Source organism: Oryzias latipes, chromosome 16 (genome assembly GCF_002234675.1).
Source record: "Oryzias latipes chromosome 16, ASM223467v1".
NCBI classification, from domain to species: domain Eukaryota; kingdom Metazoa; phylum Chordata; class Actinopteri; order Beloniformes; family Adrianichthyidae; genus Oryzias; species Oryzias latipes.
In genome coordinates, this window is record NC_019874.2 from 21,486,567 (window position 1) to 21,504,213 (window position 17,647).

The 17,647-nt window shown below is 36.7% G+C and overlaps 1 protein-coding gene across 4 annotated transcripts; it reads right to left on the reverse strand.

The window, feature by feature from the left end:
• Positions 1 to 8,006: 8,006 nt before the first annotated feature.
• Positions 8,007 to 16,809, reverse strand: LOC101156279 (C-X-C chemokine receptor type 3). 4 transcript variants are annotated; one of them, XM_023964353.1, is made up of 3 exons: positions 16,636 to 16,809; positions 9,857 to 10,264; positions 8,007 to 9,771 (listed from the first exon to the last, which is right to left on the reverse strand). In XM_023964353.1, the coding sequence occupies exons 2-3, from the start codon at positions 10,253 to 10,255 to the stop codon at positions 9,160 to 9,162; spliced, it is 1,011 nt and encodes a 336-aa protein (XP_023820121.1). In that variant the 5' UTR covers positions 10,256 to 10,264; positions 16,636 to 16,809; the 3' UTR covers positions 8,007 to 9,159. The 4 variants fall into 4 exon arrangements, with proteins under 4 accessions (XP_023820121.1, XP_020565931.1, XP_004078279.1 ...); XM_020710272.1 differs by lacking the exon at positions 16,636 to 16,809 and adding an exon at positions 11,546 to 11,828; XM_004078231.3 differs by lacking the exon at positions 16,636 to 16,809 and adding an exon at positions 11,541 to 11,648.
• Between the last annotated feature and the right edge of the window lie 838 nt (positions 16,810 to 17,647).

The window sequence follows — 17,647 nt, forward strand, 5'->3', positions numbered from 1 at the left end:
AATGTGAGGCTGCTGTCACATCCTCTTTTTGTAGATCATACTTTGAACATGAACGTTTATTTTCAGTTTCAGATAATAAAGACATTACATCAAACTGAGGAACCTTAATTTTACTTTCTATTTGAACTACTTTATATTCTTACCTTGTGCTCTTTGGCAACCTCTAGTGTATTTCAGTAAATTTTTACTGCACTGTCAACACTAAATCTACTGAACTAGTCAAGTTTCTTTTATAATCTTTTAATTTTTGCTGCTCTTAACATTCCTATTTCACTTTTTTTTGTTCTACTCACATTGCAAACAGAGTTTGAGCTACTTTTGCACTCAACAGATCGGCATAGATGATCACATGATCAGGCAGATTGGAGGGCAAAGTGTCTTTTATTAGGAACTCTGTTATTGTATAAATTTTTTTCAGTTTTTCATCTGAGGAAGGCTTCAAGTCATTTCCAGAGCTTTATAATAAAAAAAATGCAAATTGTGTCTTTGCTATCAGTGAAGAAACTCTTTTTTTGGTCTTATAACTCATTTGGATGACTTGCTGTGGACCAACAAGGCTGCATGCACTTCTCTGGCTGATCGTTTTTGCCCCCCTTCCTTTTCCTGGCTGGATATTTTTAATTTCTAACGATCAAAGGCAGTAATTCCTGTGAGTTTTCAACTACAAACGGGTTTGTCTACAATAATATCTCAGTCCTCTGAACTTAGAGGTTTTTTTCAGGAATTACTCATATTTCAACAGCTTTACTAGGCTGCACGGTGATAGTGGTTAGCACTTTTACCTTGCAGTGGTTTGAATCCCTGCTTGGTCCTTTTTTTTGTAGGGTTTATATGTTCTCTTTGTGGGGGTTTTCTGGGCACTCCAGCTTCCTCCCACAGTCCAAAAATAGGCATTGTAGGTCAATTGGTTACTTTAAATGGTCCCCAAGTGTAAACGTGAGTGTGTGTGATTGTGTGGGCCTGTGATGGATCACCTATCTGGTTGTACCCCACCTTCGCCCAACAGTCGCTGAGATAGGCTCCAGCAACCCCATGACCCTGAAAGGAATTGAATGGATATTGGAAAATTAAAAAATTTCTTCTAACGTGTAAAAATACTTTGTCATTCATAACATCAAATGTATCTGTGACGGTGTGGCACCGTCAGATGGTGGTGGGATCCACACTGTTATGTATTTTATGTTTAAACATGTCTTGCTGGACAGTGTAATGGCCCGTACACACCGGGACGAATTTCGCGCGCGATTTTCGCCGACGTTTAAGGACTGTTACCTGTGATGGTTCCCAGAAGATAATGAAGAGCAACGCCCAATGGGAGGGGCTTATCATTTAAAAGGGAGCATCACAGGAAGAAAAAGGAGAGAGACAGAGGTGTCATGTGCTGGTGTGCCCCGCGTGGAGCAATTGTGGTGCTCATTGTTCTTGAATAAATGAAAGAGCGCTCTCACCTTGGCTCCTCTGCTTTATTTCCCGGAGGGACCCACGACAGTATCAAAATGGAGCAGAACCTGTTACTTGTCCAGCATATTTTCTATGTCACAAATATGCTCTTTTCCAAATGCATTTGATCATCTGCTCCTGACTCAACCATTTGAATGAAGAAGAAATACTTCATTGGTTTTAGCCTAATTTTCTTCATATATGACCTCCATCATCAGAAATTCATCATAAGAACATTTAAAAAACACAATTTGGGCCTTGGTATAAATAAATATATTTGTCATTCATAACATTAATCCTTTATTTATTTATTGGTTTTAAACAAGCAAGTTTATTATTTTAATATTTGTGTTAAAGGAAACATTCGAATAGGACAGAAAAATCTTGTCCTTGTCACACGTTTCTACATATTGTGTCATCATTGGTGTTTTGCGGGTGAAAGATGTTGTTTTGGTAAAGCAGCTGGCTCAAATCCTGTTTATGTGAAGTTTTAAGTGTCTCTTCAAACTGAGCTGTCATTTCCTTCCTCATATTTAGTTTTTGCATTCAGTGAAGAAGACAAGCAGCTAAGAATTCAACAAAAAGTGAGGTGAACAGTCAAGTCAAGCACACACTGCTGCATACTCAGATTACATTTGTTGGACATATTTGTCATCCAGCTCTTAATTCCATTCATTGTACTACCTTTACCTGCCAGATTAGCCCCAGAGCTGTGTAAACACGTAGAACATGTGGTTTTAAATGTGAAAATGTTATAAGAATTAATAATTTTATGTTATTTATAAGAAATAATGTACTTTTCTTTTTTATTGTTGTTGTTGCATTTCCTCTGTTAAAGTAGTTTTTGTGTATAAAATTGGGATAGAATTGCACCTATAGCTTTAATATGTACCTATATTTATATTTGTTTACAGACTCATTTTACACTGTAGGTGTCATGGTTTGACAGTTCCCTGTTCCTCTGTCTCCCTCTTCTGGCTTCTGCTGATGTTTTCCCTCTTTTATCTTCACAGGTGTTCAGGATGATGGCAGGGCATTCAGACAAACCGATAAGTCATCACCACTCCTGTACTTGAGACCGGCTTCTACAGCATCACCCTGCCAGTACTGAACCCACCTTTGGGGTTTGTCGATCTGTGCTTAGGTTTTGATTGCTTGTTTTTCTTTCACACTGGAACAACCACCTGCTTATCCTAACCCATCCACTGGAAAACTGGTAGTCTGCTCTGGCCCTGCACCCTGGAAATTCCTCTGCCAATTTGAACCTCAAGCTTCAATAAACTACTGTATATTGTAACATCAGGGGCCTGTTTCAGAAATGAGGTTCAACCAACTCTGAGGTTAAACTTGAACTCTGAGTTGGTCTATCAAGAGATTAACAACTCTGAGTTTTCTGTTTCAGAGCAGCTGATCGGAGTTAGGTCAATCAACTCTGAGTGGACTGATTCGGAGTTAAGCCTGCGCACCGCGACTATAAGAAGCCATTATCAATGGAGCGCAGATATTACGAGTCACCATGGCAACTGTGGAAAAAAAGAGGTCTGCATATTTTTCGCCAGCTGAACTTGACGTGCTGCTGCAGAGTTACAGTGAATATGAGCACATATTCCGGAAGAAAAGCAACACCGCTGCATCTGCAAAACAGAGACAGTTAGCGTGGGAAAACATAGCTGCTCAAGTTAATGCGTAAGTTTGCATTTAAATCATTGTTATAAAATATTGGCTGTAATAACTTTTTAAATTGCGTAAGGTGTGAAATAAAAAATGGCGATATTTAGGTGTACCTTTGAAGTGTTATTCCAGGTGTAATTGCATGAAATGCTGCATAGTGTACAGAACCAATCTGGGGGAAAATGCATTTAACGTCGGTAATGTTTAGAGGACTTTTTTGTTAACCTTCTACGGTGGCCCTGAAGTGCAAAGCATTCAACAAATCACTCGATACAAAAACATTTTTAAGATCACAGCAACAATTTAAAAAGCGTATTACATTTTAGAAAACAAAACAAAATTTCAGAAACCAAAACATAAAAAAGAAAAAAAAGAAAAAAAGATTTCAGAAAACAAAATTAATTTCCAGGAAAAAAAAGAAATTTTACAAAATGAAAACATTTCAGAAAAAAAATTAATTTCCAGAAAACAAAATGAAATAAAAAAAATGAAAACATTTCAGAAAAACAAAATGAAATATTAAAAAATGAAAAACATTTCAGAAAAAAAATGAAATATTAAAAAATGAAAAACATTTCAGAACACAGAATGAATTTCCAGAAAACAAAACGAAATCTTCAAAAATGAAAAACATTTCCAAACCGGAAGAAGCAGGTACTATGGGACAACGCTGATTGGATGATGATGTTTGTCAATCATTTGAACTGAAAAGTATTTTAAATGAAGCGACGACGGGTTTTATCGTCCAAACAACAATGTACCATGATAATTCCCGTATTTCCCATTTACATATTAAATCAAAAATGCAGCAAACAGATAATGAAGGTTTAAATTATTTTTTGAATATTTCGTCTGAAGCAGAACGGTCACCCGGAAGTAGTTTGTGTGGATGACGTCCGTTCTGCAGGTAAACAAAGAAAGGGACGGTAAAACGTTAACATAAACTTTAATCTTTGAATATTTAGCGGATGTGATGACAGAACGCACCCAGAAATATCAACACCAACCAGGTTTACAAATGTTTCAAAATGTCGTGAGAGGATTCTGTCTAAAGCAGCAGCTGCGAAGAAACGTGTGTTAAAGACGGCGCACATCAGGAAATGCAGTCCCGCCATCCACAGATAAGGTATGGAGGCACATTTGTTTGATCTAATAAATGTAGCGTTAAACGTGATTTCTAGGTGGGTGTTTACAGACAGATCCAAGATCCTTCAGTCATACGTTAATGACAGGTTACCTCATCAGCTGGAGAGGGGGGGGGTCACGTGGGCAGGATTCTCAGACAGGTGTACCAGCAGCATAAATCAGCAAAGCTGTCAGGTAAACTGCAGCAGTTTGTGTCTCAGAATAACATTTATGAATGCTTCTTATTCACACTATTAAGATCTGTGACTTTAGAGTGTGTCAGTGCACAGAAACATGACAGTAAATGACTGGATGTGCACATCATCAGACACGTCCAGGTGTGTAACTAAAGGTGGCAAAGTCTGTAGTGTAAAATAAATCTTTAAAAAAAAACGTTTTAGTCTTTCAGGCAGAGGAGGAATACCAAATTGTTTTAGAATGTATTTTTTATAAGACTGAAATAATGTATTTTATTCTGAGTTTGGTGTTTTGACCCCTCCCTAATGAATTTCTGGTTTAACCCATTTTCTCCTCATTTTGATGAACTCAACTTTTTCCTGAATGAAAGATGAACGGTAGCCGATGTTTTTCTGTCAGGGATTTTTAATTTATTAATTTATTTCTGTCAGGGATTTCAATGGAGCTGGAGTCCAGTGCAGAGGAAGCTGCAAGCATGTACGAGCAGGAACTGGGGTCCCCTTACCTGTGCATCTTCCTCTGGATGTGATGCTGAGCAGCAATGTGGACAAACCTTCCCTGACATGACTCTTTTTGATATAGTTGTTAAGCACAAACAGACTTTTCCCAGATGCATTTTTTCCTCTAATAAATGTGACTGACAGGTACGCTGAGTAAATGCTGATTGTAAGCGCAACATTTGATTAACTGCATGAAGAAGCCCTTAAAGGAAAATCCACAACTGTTTCTTTGTTTCTGTTATTGAATAAAGTATTCATGTTAAGTTTTTAATAAATATACTGCATTGCTATGAAACAAATTTGTTTATTTTCATATCCATTATTACAATCCTCACATCAGCATTCAGTTTTTTCATTGACAAAAAAACATTTCTAAACAACAGCTTTGAAAATCAAACATCATCTTTGTTAATAAAGCTTTAAAACCTAAAATGGTAAACACGGGAAAAACTCCTAAATGAAGCAAGCCTAATATGAACATTTTAAACTGGAGTTTTGCTTAAAGGAACATTAAGTTGTTTGGAGTTGTACAAGTGTTTGATGCGATTCCTCAGATGTGATTTCCAGATCATCAGCCCGACACTAAAGCCAGGAATTGTGCTTCGTTTTTCACTCCCCACTGCATCATTTACAACTAATCAGGCTTATGCAGCAGGTTAAAGACTTTTTTTTAAAGGACCTGCAATTTAAAAAAAAAAATTAGATATTAAGGTTAAATAATATTTATTGATTACATTTCACATAAATCATGGTGACTTGCCTGTACACTGCACAATGATATGAATGACTTTAGTCTTTTTGAATTCCCATGTAGAGCTGCCATCTGTTCTTCTGCAGCACAAACCTTTCTGGAACTTCGCTTTGAGTAACTTCACCTGCAGAAATATCACATGTTAATTCAATTAAGTATTTTATAAACTTTAAAGTTCATTTTTAAGTTTCAGTATATGTGTATATGCACGGTTCAAAAATATACAATGCACTTAAATATTATTTCCCATAAGAACTTGTTTACTGATTTCAGTCTTAAAGTCGATTTTTAGCAACACTGATGCCATATAATTACTGTAATTACTGTATAAATCACAGAATCAGGCTGGCTCGGAGCTTTTTCTCTCATGTTGTCACCGAAAACGGGAACGGCTATCATGTGAAGACGGTTCGTCTCCATCGGGTTCTTTTTGCGCATGCGCAAGATAAAAAGAAATTATCTTTTCAAAGCAGCACTTTAACATCCTAAAATTAACATCCTTAGAGACATGTGACTGACAAAAGAAAAGATCACAGAATTGATTCTTACCTAAAGATGATTGACAGCGTGAACCTCGCAGCCGTAGACATTAGCGCACAGCGTTCAAAGTAAAAGTGCTCACAAACTACTTCCGGGTGACCGTGTGTCAGGCGAAATGTTAAAAAAATAATTTTAAAGTTCATTAACAGTTTGCTGCATTTTTTATTTGATTTGATTTTTTATATGAAATACGTGGATTATTATAGTACATTGTTGTTTGGACGATAAAACCCGTCATCGCTTCATTTAAAATACTTTTCAGTTCAAATGATTGACAAAAATCATCATCCAATCAGCGTTGTCCCATAGTACCTGCCTCTTCCGGTTTGGAAATGTTTTTCATTTTTGAAGATTTCGTTTTGTTTTCTGGAAATTCATTCTGTGTTCTGAAATGTTTTTCATTTTTTAATATTTCATTTTTTTTCTGAAATGTTTTTCATTTTTTAATATTTCATTTTTTTTCTGGAATTTTTTTTTTCTGAAATGTTTTTCATTTTTTAATATTTAATTTTTTTTCTGGATTTTTTTTTTTCTGAAATGTTTTCATTTTTTAAATTTTTTTTTTTTTTTCCTGGAAATTAATTTTGTTTTCTGAAATGGTTTTTTTTTTTGTCATTTTTGTTTTTCAAGTTTTGGTTTCTGAAATTTTGTTTTGTTTTCTAAAATGTAATGCTGCTTTTTAATTTTTTTTTTTTTTTTTTAATTGTTGTTGTGATCTTAAAAATGTTTTTGTATCGAGTGATTTGTTGAATGCTTTGCACTTCAGGGCCACCGTAACCTTCCCCTCTTGCAAACGTTGGTCAGTTTAATATTAATACATGTAACTTTGTTTTTAAAAGTGAGCTTATGTCTACCCTTGTATTGATCAAGTGGTATAAGTTTATATGGGATTAAGAAAGTAAGCAGTGCTAGCAAATTGTGTTTCCAAAAAGTAATTGTTACATTAATCTAATTCAATGTCCCTGATTTCATTTTCATGTAGATGCAATCCTGCAGGAATTAAAAGAACATGGCAGCAGCTAAAAATGAAGTATAAAAACATAATTCAATCAGGTCAAATATGAGCATGTCATGGATGTAGGCTTTGTTGACAATATTTGACATATGAAACATCTACATAGCAATACCTAATGTTGTTTTCATTGTATATATGTAATTGACTGCAACGAAAAACGGTAACACTAAAACAAAAACATGTGGGGAAATGACAAAAAATCGAGTCTAGGTATCAAAATCCTCGCACGACGTAAATGTAATTCTCTACGAATTAATGCAGCCTCCTCGTCTATTGGGTCCTCCAAAAAAGGACAAGCCATTCTTGTCACTTGTCTCTGTGTGATTGACATTTGGACAATGAAGGTTAAAGCGAAAAACACCGCTTCGTCTTTAAAAAGGGGAGGGGACCGGCAGAAACCTTGAGTTTAGAGAATAAAACCTGCTCCCGACCAGGTTAGGTTCACAGCGTAAGTAACCATGGACATTGACTCCGAGTATAAGTTACCTCTCTTTCAGAAACGGGTTTGACTTACTCTGCTTTCTCTGGTTTAACAAACCTCCCATTCTGAAACGGAAAACCCAGGGTTTCCCTGATTTCAGGGTTAACGCACTCAGAGTTTACACTTAACCTCCTTTCTGAAACAGGCCCCAGCACCACAACATCTTCTGTTTTCCTCTGACCGTGACCGTGGTAGATGGCTCTTCCAGCTTGAAAGGAACATTGGGAAAACAACCCGACATGTCGGCCCCTCAAGCAAGTTTTTCCATCCATTAATTTTTCTAAATGCGCTATATCCCTTTTGGGGCAACAAGGTTGCTTGAGCATGTCCTGGCTACTGTTGGAAAAAGACAGGGTACCCCCAGGACAGGTCACTAGACTGTTGCAGGGCACACAATCACACACTCACACCTGGGGACACTTTAGAGTAACCAATTATCCTATGAAGCATGCTGTTGGACCAGGGGAGGAAACTGGAGTTGAACAAGAGAAAATGTTTTCCATTGAATAGTCGTACCTCCTTTAGTCTTTGTGCAAACAAGCCATGATATAATATAGAAACAGCACACAATGGGTTTTTAAAACACATTTATTCCACATTCCACACATTGGCTCTTGCAGGGATGAATGCTTAAAAAATATTTATATCAGAAATGTAAACAAAGACTTTTATTTGTTTTTTGGAACCACATAGCTTCCACAAAGTGGTCGCTAGTCTTTCCGGGGTCCAGAAGCATAAAAAAACATAGATTTTTGATTTCATCAAATTATCAAACTACTTCCTCATTTTTACCTTAAAATCTTTACACATCAAAAAAAGTTCAAAACAAATTAATTTTTTTTCCTCATCAAAATGTGCAATAATGATTACTTAAATGTTTTGATTACAATCAATACGCTATTGATTTTCTTTAATTGATCCGCAATGTGTAGCAATAATTACTGGTTTAATGTGATCATGTGTTCTAATAATAATTATTGATTATTACATAATGGTTACTGTTACTGTTTACTGAAATCATGTATGAATGTTTACTGAAGATAATCAACCATTAATAAGAACTGGATCGTGTAACTTGAAAAGAAAATTGTCTGATGAGAACCAGATTACAAAAACTGTAAAACTATAAAATGAATGAACTCAGTAGAGGTGGGCTTATATAAGCTCATTTCATCCCACTCCCTTTCAAGCAATTAATCAAGCTCTACATGACTTTAGTTAATGATCACTGTTTTTGATTAAGCATATGTGACTTAAGTGTCTTTTTTTGTTTCATTTTCTGTTTTTTTATCTATGCATTTCATAATTTCTGTAATGAGTTTGATAAATCTGTGTAAATTCATTATTGCTTTGACTACAATGCTTGAAATGAATCAAGACATCAAATCAAATCATAGCAACAACGCTTACCAGCATATCAACAACACATAAGTTGTTGTCACATGACCTGCAGCTGGCGCCGAAACTTCCCCCCCAAGAAGGCGTACAGGATGGGAATGAGGCTGCAGCGGATGTATACCAAAGACTGGGTCACTCGTATCGCTTTAACCAGTGGTGCTGCACTACTTTGACAGGTTTCATTTGGATTTCTGCTATAAATTGTGTCTATAAACAGGGTGATGTTAAAGGGTGTCAAGCAGACAAAGAAAACCGCCACAACAGCCATTATGACTTTACAAGCTCTCTGCTTTTGGAGATTTTGGTTCCCACAGCGCAGCCTGTGGAAGATGCTGGCGTAGCAGAAGATCAGGACAACTGAGGGAATCAAAAAACCTACTGTGTGAAAGATTGATCGAGATACCACAATCCAGTGGACCATGTCTTCAATACCATAGTTGCGAAAACACTGTTGTCTGTCCAGTTCATCTTGCGCAACATCCAAAAAGATCCAATCAGGAATGGAGAGAAGCAAGGAGAAAAGGCACACCACCAAACAGCTGACATGAACAACCCAGGGCTTTCTGCGAGAATACATCTGGGTATGGACAACTGAGAAGTAGCGGTCCAGACTAATGCAGACCAAGAGAAAGATCCCACTGTAGAAGTTGACCTGAGAGCACAGAAGGAAACAAAGTCAGCAGAAGTAAACAACTTAGAACATTTTCTTCATGCCCAAACCAGAGCTTGAATCCTACCGTATAAAGACTTCCAGCCATTTTGCAGATTGGAAGACCAAATTTCCATTCATCAGCATACTGGACAGTCCAGAGGGGCAGGGTCATCATCAGCAGGAAATCTGCAATACCCAGGTGAAGGATGAAGATGTCTGCCACACTCCAAGTCCTCCACCTCCTGAGGAGAACGCCAACCAGGAGTCCATTTCCCGGGATTCCCACAGCAAATGTCAGTGAGAGAACAATGGGCATGAACAGCGCCTCAAACTTCCTAACTTCATTCAGGTCACAAAAGTAACCCCCCTCACAACACTCATTGTGGTAAAGAGAATAGTTTTCCAACGGGTACTCAGACGTGTACTCTTCGAAGGCGTCATGCCACCAATAAGCTCCCTCTGAAGAATCATTACCATCTTCCATGACGTCCAGCTGTGTAAAAAAAAATAATAAAAAGAGAGGTTTACTGACCTGCTCTGATTATTTTAGGCCCTCAAAAGGGTGTCACAGGTGTAAAAGTCACAACAGGAAGAAAGTTTTTGAAAGCAAAGCCATTTTTCTCCATATGTAGCTAAATATAAACAACTGTTGTTGTTTCCCTTTTGGCTTTTCCCATCAGGGGTCGCCACAGCGAACGAGTCGCATGGTAAACTTGGCAATGTTTTACGCTGGTTGCCCTTCCTGACACAACCCTCTCAAAGCAACCGGGCTTGGGACTGGCACAGAAGGGAATAGGGAGCAGCCAGGAGTTGAACCCTGGTTTCACAGTTGGAAGGCGCTGCAAACCAGCACGAGCTAAACCGGCTCCTGCTATCCCGCTAAAGAGCTGGCTTAGCCCGCTAAATATAAACAACTGTCGGGTGTTTTAAAAGAAATATTTAAGATTCTGAGAATTAATTAAAATCTTAAGGCATCTATTGCCTTGAAAAAGACATACTAAAATAAAAACATCTGGCACCATGACTGACTTAAAATTGACTTAAACTGACTTAAAATTAAAAATTAAATGCTTGTGAGGAAAACGAGCCCTGTTAGTTTAAAAAAAGAAGTATGAAAAGCCTTTTATTTTACTTCTGAAAAAAATTAGGGAAGATAAATTAACGCACATGTTCCAGAGGAAGCTCTTTTTGTTCATTCAGCAATTTTTTTTGTCTTTTGAATTTTATTTTTCATTAAAAAAAACCATAACAATAAAAAAAATTGTAAAAGAATCAATTTAATTTAAAAGAACTTTTGACAGAACTTTCAGTATCAATTTCAGCATCTTCTGTGCTCTTTTACTTTGAAGATTTAGGTTTTACAGAACTACCCGAAGCATTCAAATGCTTTTAAAATAAAGTTAAAAACGTAATTTTGACAAGAATTGCTCCATCATTTTGCATAAAAGAGCTTCTGACAGACAGAATGTGGGATTTTAGCAACATCTTTGCGCTTTTACTTTGAAGATTTTTACAGAACTGCCAGAAGTGTAAATATCTTTAAGTCTCCCTTATAATATATTTTATCAAAGTTAAAGGAACCCATTTGGAAAAAACACATTTATTAACAGTCTATGAGTATAATTTTATTTCAACTTTAAAGTATCTTATTCTTAATGATGTATCTCTTATCATGCAAAAAAGAAGAAATAAAAGCCATAAAATCTTTTTTTGTTGCAGAATACAATTTTGATATTTTGTTACAATAAAGACAAATGTAAACGAATTACCTTACTGGAGTGAGTTGAAATTCACAAAGCTTCAGGTTAGTAATGATCTCTATAACCCAGTGGTTCAGATGAAAGCAGGAGGGTAGGGCGCCCACAACACAAAGAAAGAAACTCCTCATCTGGTCTTCAACTAATGTGTGCTGCTGTGAGACTTGTGATGTCACATCCTCTTTTTCTCAGTGGACAAGCAGATTGTTTTATGAGAAAAAAAGACACACAACTATAGATGTGCAGTCAAAAGTCTAAATACCTTCATTTAATCTTTTCACTACAAAAGCCCCTTCTGTGTGGAGTTTGCATGTTTTCCCCGTGCATGCTTGGTTTTGTGCGGGGACTCCAGCTTTCTCCCACCGTCCAAAAACATGCTTCATAAGAGAATTGGTCACACCAAATTATCCATAGGTGTGAATTTGATTGTGCATGGGTGTGCGATTGCGACAGACCGGCGACCTGTCTTCAGCCACGCCCACAAGTGGCCGGGATAGGCTCCAGCAGCCCCGTAACCACAAAAGGGAACCAATGGTTTAGAAGATAAATAAATGAGTGAATGTGCTTTGTACATGGAATATAAAGAGACACATAATAGCACTTACAAAGAACTTTTTAATGAGGCTAATTTATAACAGTGTGTAGAGTGATGTAACAACTACCATAAAACCGAACCATAATGTTACAGCATTAGACTGAATTGTGGGAAAAGTGAACGACTGCATCCCTACTGCATACCAGTATGTTTACGTTAATAGTGTCAGACACTTCTGCTAAATTTAAGGATTTGGAATGTATTGTTTTATAATATTACACCAGGCTTGGTATAAGCCAACTGAAATGTCATTGCTACATGCTTATTTGCAAATTAAAAAAAAAAGTCATGAATTTTTAATTTTTTGTTGTTTTGTAATACAAATATTGACTTGGAACAAACTCGTAACCCAAAAATCAAGGTTTGTACCGAATCAAGGGGAAGGGGAGTATTTGCAGCATGAGTCAAAACCCATTGTATCTGTAAGATAGATAGATACTCCTTGTTCCTCTCCTTCTAGGGGCCAGATGGTGTAGTGGTAGGGCGGTTGACCTCTGATTAGAAGACTATGGGTTGGATTCCCGCCTTGCCCGCCCATGTGTGTTGCAAAACACTGAACCCCACCTTGCCTCTGGTGGAAGGTTGGCGGCAGTGTTTGACAGTCACCAGTGTGTTAACGTGTGAATGGGTCTGCAACTGTAAATCGTTTTGGGGCTTCTAAGAAGGTGGAAAAGCGCTATATAAGTATACGCCATTTACCATTTTTACCATTTGTTGCATCAGAGCTTTATAGCAGTTCAGATCAACTGCTTTAATTTCTTTAATTTCTCATGACCTGAACTCTTGTTTGACATGCCTGTATTTCATTTTGACAGAGCCTCAGTTAAGCAGAAATAACTAGTATTGTAATCTAACCCAAAATGTGATGTCAGCGATGTTGACATCAGGTCTTAAGAGGTTAAATAAGAAATAGCAGTGGAGAAGAGGCAGGGAATGTCCTTTATGCTCAAGTTGACTGATGCAGATTCACAATATTGCTGTGACTGAAACTTTCTGCTGTGCCTCTGCTTTTGACTACTTTGTTTCAGTTTCCTGTAAGAAAGATTTGGATGATTTCCACAGAAACCTCAGAATGTGGGCCCCTATTTGTAATATTAATTTACAAACAATATCCAAATAACAAAATGAAGAAAAATGGGTTCCATTAGAAACTATTGATTTTTTATATAATGATCTCTGTCTTTAATGTTTTTACTGATTACAGTCAGTCAAGCACTTCAAACAAATTCTTTTTTTTATTCATTTATATTCACAAATGTTAAAAGGAAACAACATATTAAAGGAAATTTCAAACCCATCCATCCATTTTCCAAACTGGTTGTGTCTGTTTCATGTTCACAGGGAAACTTGAGAGGAGGTTTTAAAAATAAATCATGTATAAAATCCATCAGTCACAGTGTTTAGATAAAAAAAACAGCTTATTAAAATTCTCATCTTCCTACAAAAATTAGTTAATCTCACATCACATTTCTTAACAATTTTTATCTTTTAAATGTTGTACTATGTATATTTCATATTTAACAAGAAGTGACCACATCATTCTATATTTCTGTCTTTTAACAGTTTGAAAGCATATATCAATAGTTTTTGAACCAACTTAATACAAATGTTGACATTTGAGGTCTTGTTTCACACTAAAATAATAATGCACCAAGATAAAATGATCATGTAAAACATTCAAGGAGAACAATGATTATAATCATAACTGTAAAGACAAATCTGTGCACATACACCTTTGATATCCTTGCTATTGTCTGGAAATAATCAAGATGTTGGAATACATATTTGAAAACCTTATTTAGCAATACATCCTTAATACCAATCACATACACAAAGGAAAAGCTGTCATATGCTTTTTTTTGTTTACAAGGCTTCTTGAAGAAATTCTTCAAGGTAACTGCCAAGGAACGGTTTTATGGTTTAAACGCCACCACATAAATCAGTTATTATTTTTTCAATTTTTGCTAAAAGTTAATTCGTTTTGCTCCCACGGATCTCAGAAATGCACAGTTTCACATAGAACAGGATGTCAGTTATTCAGTAAAGCTGCCAAAGCCACAAACGCCTTCTACACAGTTTACAAGTTAAAAAACAAAAATATTTTAGCAACTTTATGTACATTTGTGCTAGAAAGCAAAAGAGTAGTACTAAAGAGCTTAAACAGATGTAAAACTGCACAAAGTTCAGTATACAAGCAAATATTCACTTTTAATACCTATTAACTTCACGCACAAGAATGCAAACTGAGAACATTGCGTGCAGATTAAAAAACATCCTCCTGCTGGAACCAAAGTTGTTTTAAATCTATCATCCTTTCACAATAGATATTTTATCCAGTTGTTGCAGGTTTGCTCTATAACTGAAATGCTCACTGCAAAAGGAAATGTATGTGAAGGAAGTGCATGTGCTGTCTCTGCCTTCCTGTCAGTTTGAAGCTTGATTTGCTGAAGTCTCTGTCTTTCTTAGATTGCAATGGAGTTGGAAGTGTCTGCTGACTCAGACCACATGGTAGTTCTCCTGCTGCTGATAGAGTGGAGTTTTGTGCGCATCTTCACCTTGCAGCCCAGAGATCTAAAGATGTCCTGCAGCTGGCGACGAAACTTCACCCCCAAGAAGGCGTACAGGATGGGATTGAGGCTGCAATGGATGTATCCAAAAGACTGGGTCACTTTGAGTGCTTTACTCAGTGCTGCATTACTTTGACAGGTGTTATTTTGATTTCTGCGATGAATTGTTTCAACAAACAGGCTGATGTTAAAGGGGGTCCAGCAGACAAAGAAAACCGCCACAACAGCCATTATGACTTTACAAGCTCTCTGCTTTTGGAGATTTTGGTTCCCAGAGCGCAGCCTGTGGAAGATGCTGGCGTAGCAGAAGATCAGGACAACTGAGGGAATCAAAAAACCTACTGTGTGAAAGATTGATCGAGATGTCACAATCCAGTCATCCATGTCTTGAAGACTATAGTTACGAAAACACTGTTGTCTTTCCAGTCTATCTTGCACAACATCCAAAAAGATCCAATCAGGAATGGAGAGAAGCAAAGAGAAAAGCCACACCACCAAACAGCTGACATGAACAACCCAGGGCTTTCTGCGAGAGTACATCTGGGTAGCATGGACAACTGAGAAGTAGCGGTCCAGACTAATGCAGGCCAAGAGAAAGATCCCACTGTAGAAGTTGACCTGCGATCACAGAAGGAAACAAAGTCAGTAGAAGTAAACAACTTAGAACATTTCTTTATGCCCAAACCAGAGCTTGAATCCTACCGTATAAAGACTTCCAGCCATTTTGCAGGTTAGAAGACCAAATTTCCATTCATCAGCATACTGGGCAGCCCAGAGGGGCAGGGTCATCATCAGCAGGAAATCTGCAATACCCAGGTGAAGGATGAAGATGTCTGCCACACTCCAAGTCCTCTTTCTCCCGAAGAGAATGCTAACCAGGAGACCATTTCCCGGGATTCCCACAGCAAATGTCAGCGAGCAAACAATGGGCATGAACAGCGCTTCAAATTTCCAAACTTCATTCAGGTCACAAATGTCACCCCCCTCACAACAGTTGTCTTGGTAATGGGAATAGTTTTCCCACGGGTACTCCGAAGTGTATTCTTTGAAGGCGTCTTGCCACCAATAATCTCCCTCTGAAGAATCATTACCATCTTCCATGATGTCCAGCTGTGTAAAAAAATAACAAAAAGAAAAAGGGAGTTTTACTGACCTGCTCTGATTATTTTAGGCTTAAAATTGTGTCACAGGTGTAAAAGTCACAACAGGAAGAAAGTTTTTGAAAGCACGCCATTTTTCTTTATGTGTAGCTAAAAATAAACAAATCTGGGGTTTGTTTTAAAAGAAATTCTCATGTTTCTAAAAAAAATATTTACAATCTAAAGGCATCTGTTGCCTTTAAAAAGACATACTAAAATAAAAATATCTGGCACCAAGACTGACTTAAAATTGACTTAAACTGCCTTAAAATTACACATCACACGCTTGTGAAGAAAATGAGCCCTGTCAGTTTATATAAGGAATTATGAAAAGCCTTTTTTTTTACTTCTGACAAAATTTAGGGAAGAGAAAGTACTGCACATGTCACACCGGAAGTTCTTTTTAGTCATGCAGCTATTTGTTTGTCTTTTTAGAAATTAATATTAAATTTTGAAAAGAATTATTCCATCATTTTGCCTAAAAGAGCTTCTGACAGACATAATGTGGGATTTCAGCATCATCTTTGCACTTTTACTTTATAGATTTAAGTTTTTTACAGAACTTCCGGAAGCCTAAACATTTTAAGTCTCTCTTATAATATTGTATTTTATCAAAGTTAAAGGAGCCCATGTGGAAAAAATTTATTTATTTACCAATCAGTCTATGAATATAATTCCATTTCAATTTTAAAGTATCCATTTTATAATGATTTATCTCTTATGCAAAAAAAAGCCATAAAACTTTTTTTTTTGCAGAATACAATTTTGATATATTGTTACAATAAAGACAAATGTAAAATAATTACCTTGCTGGAGTTTGTCTGAATTGAAAGTCACAGAGCTTCAGGTTACTAATGATCTCTATAACCCAGTGGTTCAGATGAAAGCAGGAGGGTAGGGCGCCACAACACAAAGAAACTCGTCAAGTGATCTTCAACTAATGTGTGCTGCTGTGACATTTGTCATGTCACATCCTCTCTGGTTTTTTCAGGGACAAGGAGATTGCTTTGTGTAAAAAAAAAAAAAAAAAAGGAAATGACACACCTACCTGTGGAGTCAAAAGTTTAAATCTCTTTATATCCAAATTATCAAATAGAATGGAATAAAAAGAGACACAAAATAGCACTTCAAAAATCTTTTTAATGAGGGAAAATTGAAAATTTAGTTATTAGGTTTCTTTTACGTAGAAATAATGAGTAGACCAAATGTAATTTTATGTTGAAGTTTTAGGTTTTTTAGATCTGCTGCTGCTGTAAAGTGACCTCCAGTTAACCAGCTCACATGAGTTCATGTCAGTCATGGCAGTGACACCAAAGGATCAATGTGGTGAGTTCAGACATCTGACCTTCACCCATAACGTGTGACAAATGCATGAGGGGAAGTTCATGGCTGTTTGTTATATTTTCATTTTAACTTTCAGTTTGTCAACAATTGTTTTAAACAGCATATCCTTATGCTTTGATTAATGATTATGATGAATAAGAAATGCCTAAAAATTCATCAGCGCTGTCATTTTCTTCATAAATAAATAGAAATGCAGATGGATTAAAAAAAACCTGCCTCTCCTTGATTTCATTTAAGGGGATTTACAGCAAAATAACTCAGACCCTTAGGTTGACATGGAGTGTGAGTGGGCTGGTGATCTGTAGAAACAGATGAGTAACTTGTTCTTGAATTTACAGAGAAACTCATCTGTTTGGTTTCATTTGGTTCAGGCATTAATTTTCAGATTCAGTTTGGGTTTAAAAGAAATGTGTTTTGAAGAAATGAACTGTGCTCAGTTCTAAGTGTGAAGTTGAATGCAAATGTGATTTGAAG

Coding starts and splice junctions, on each gene's coding strand:
- LOC101156279 (XM_020710272.1), bottom strand. CDS start 11,659: ATGAGGAGTTTCTTTCTTTGTGTTGTGGGCGCCCTACCCTCCTGCTTT. Junction 10,265..11,545: donor GTGAATTTCAACTCACTCCA/GTAAGGTAATTC, acceptor TTTTTTACACAG/CTGGACGTCATGGAAGATGG. Junction 9,772..9,856: donor TGGCTGGAAGTCTTTATACG/GTAGGATTCAAG, acceptor CTGTGCTCTCAG/GTCAACTTCTACAGTGGGAT.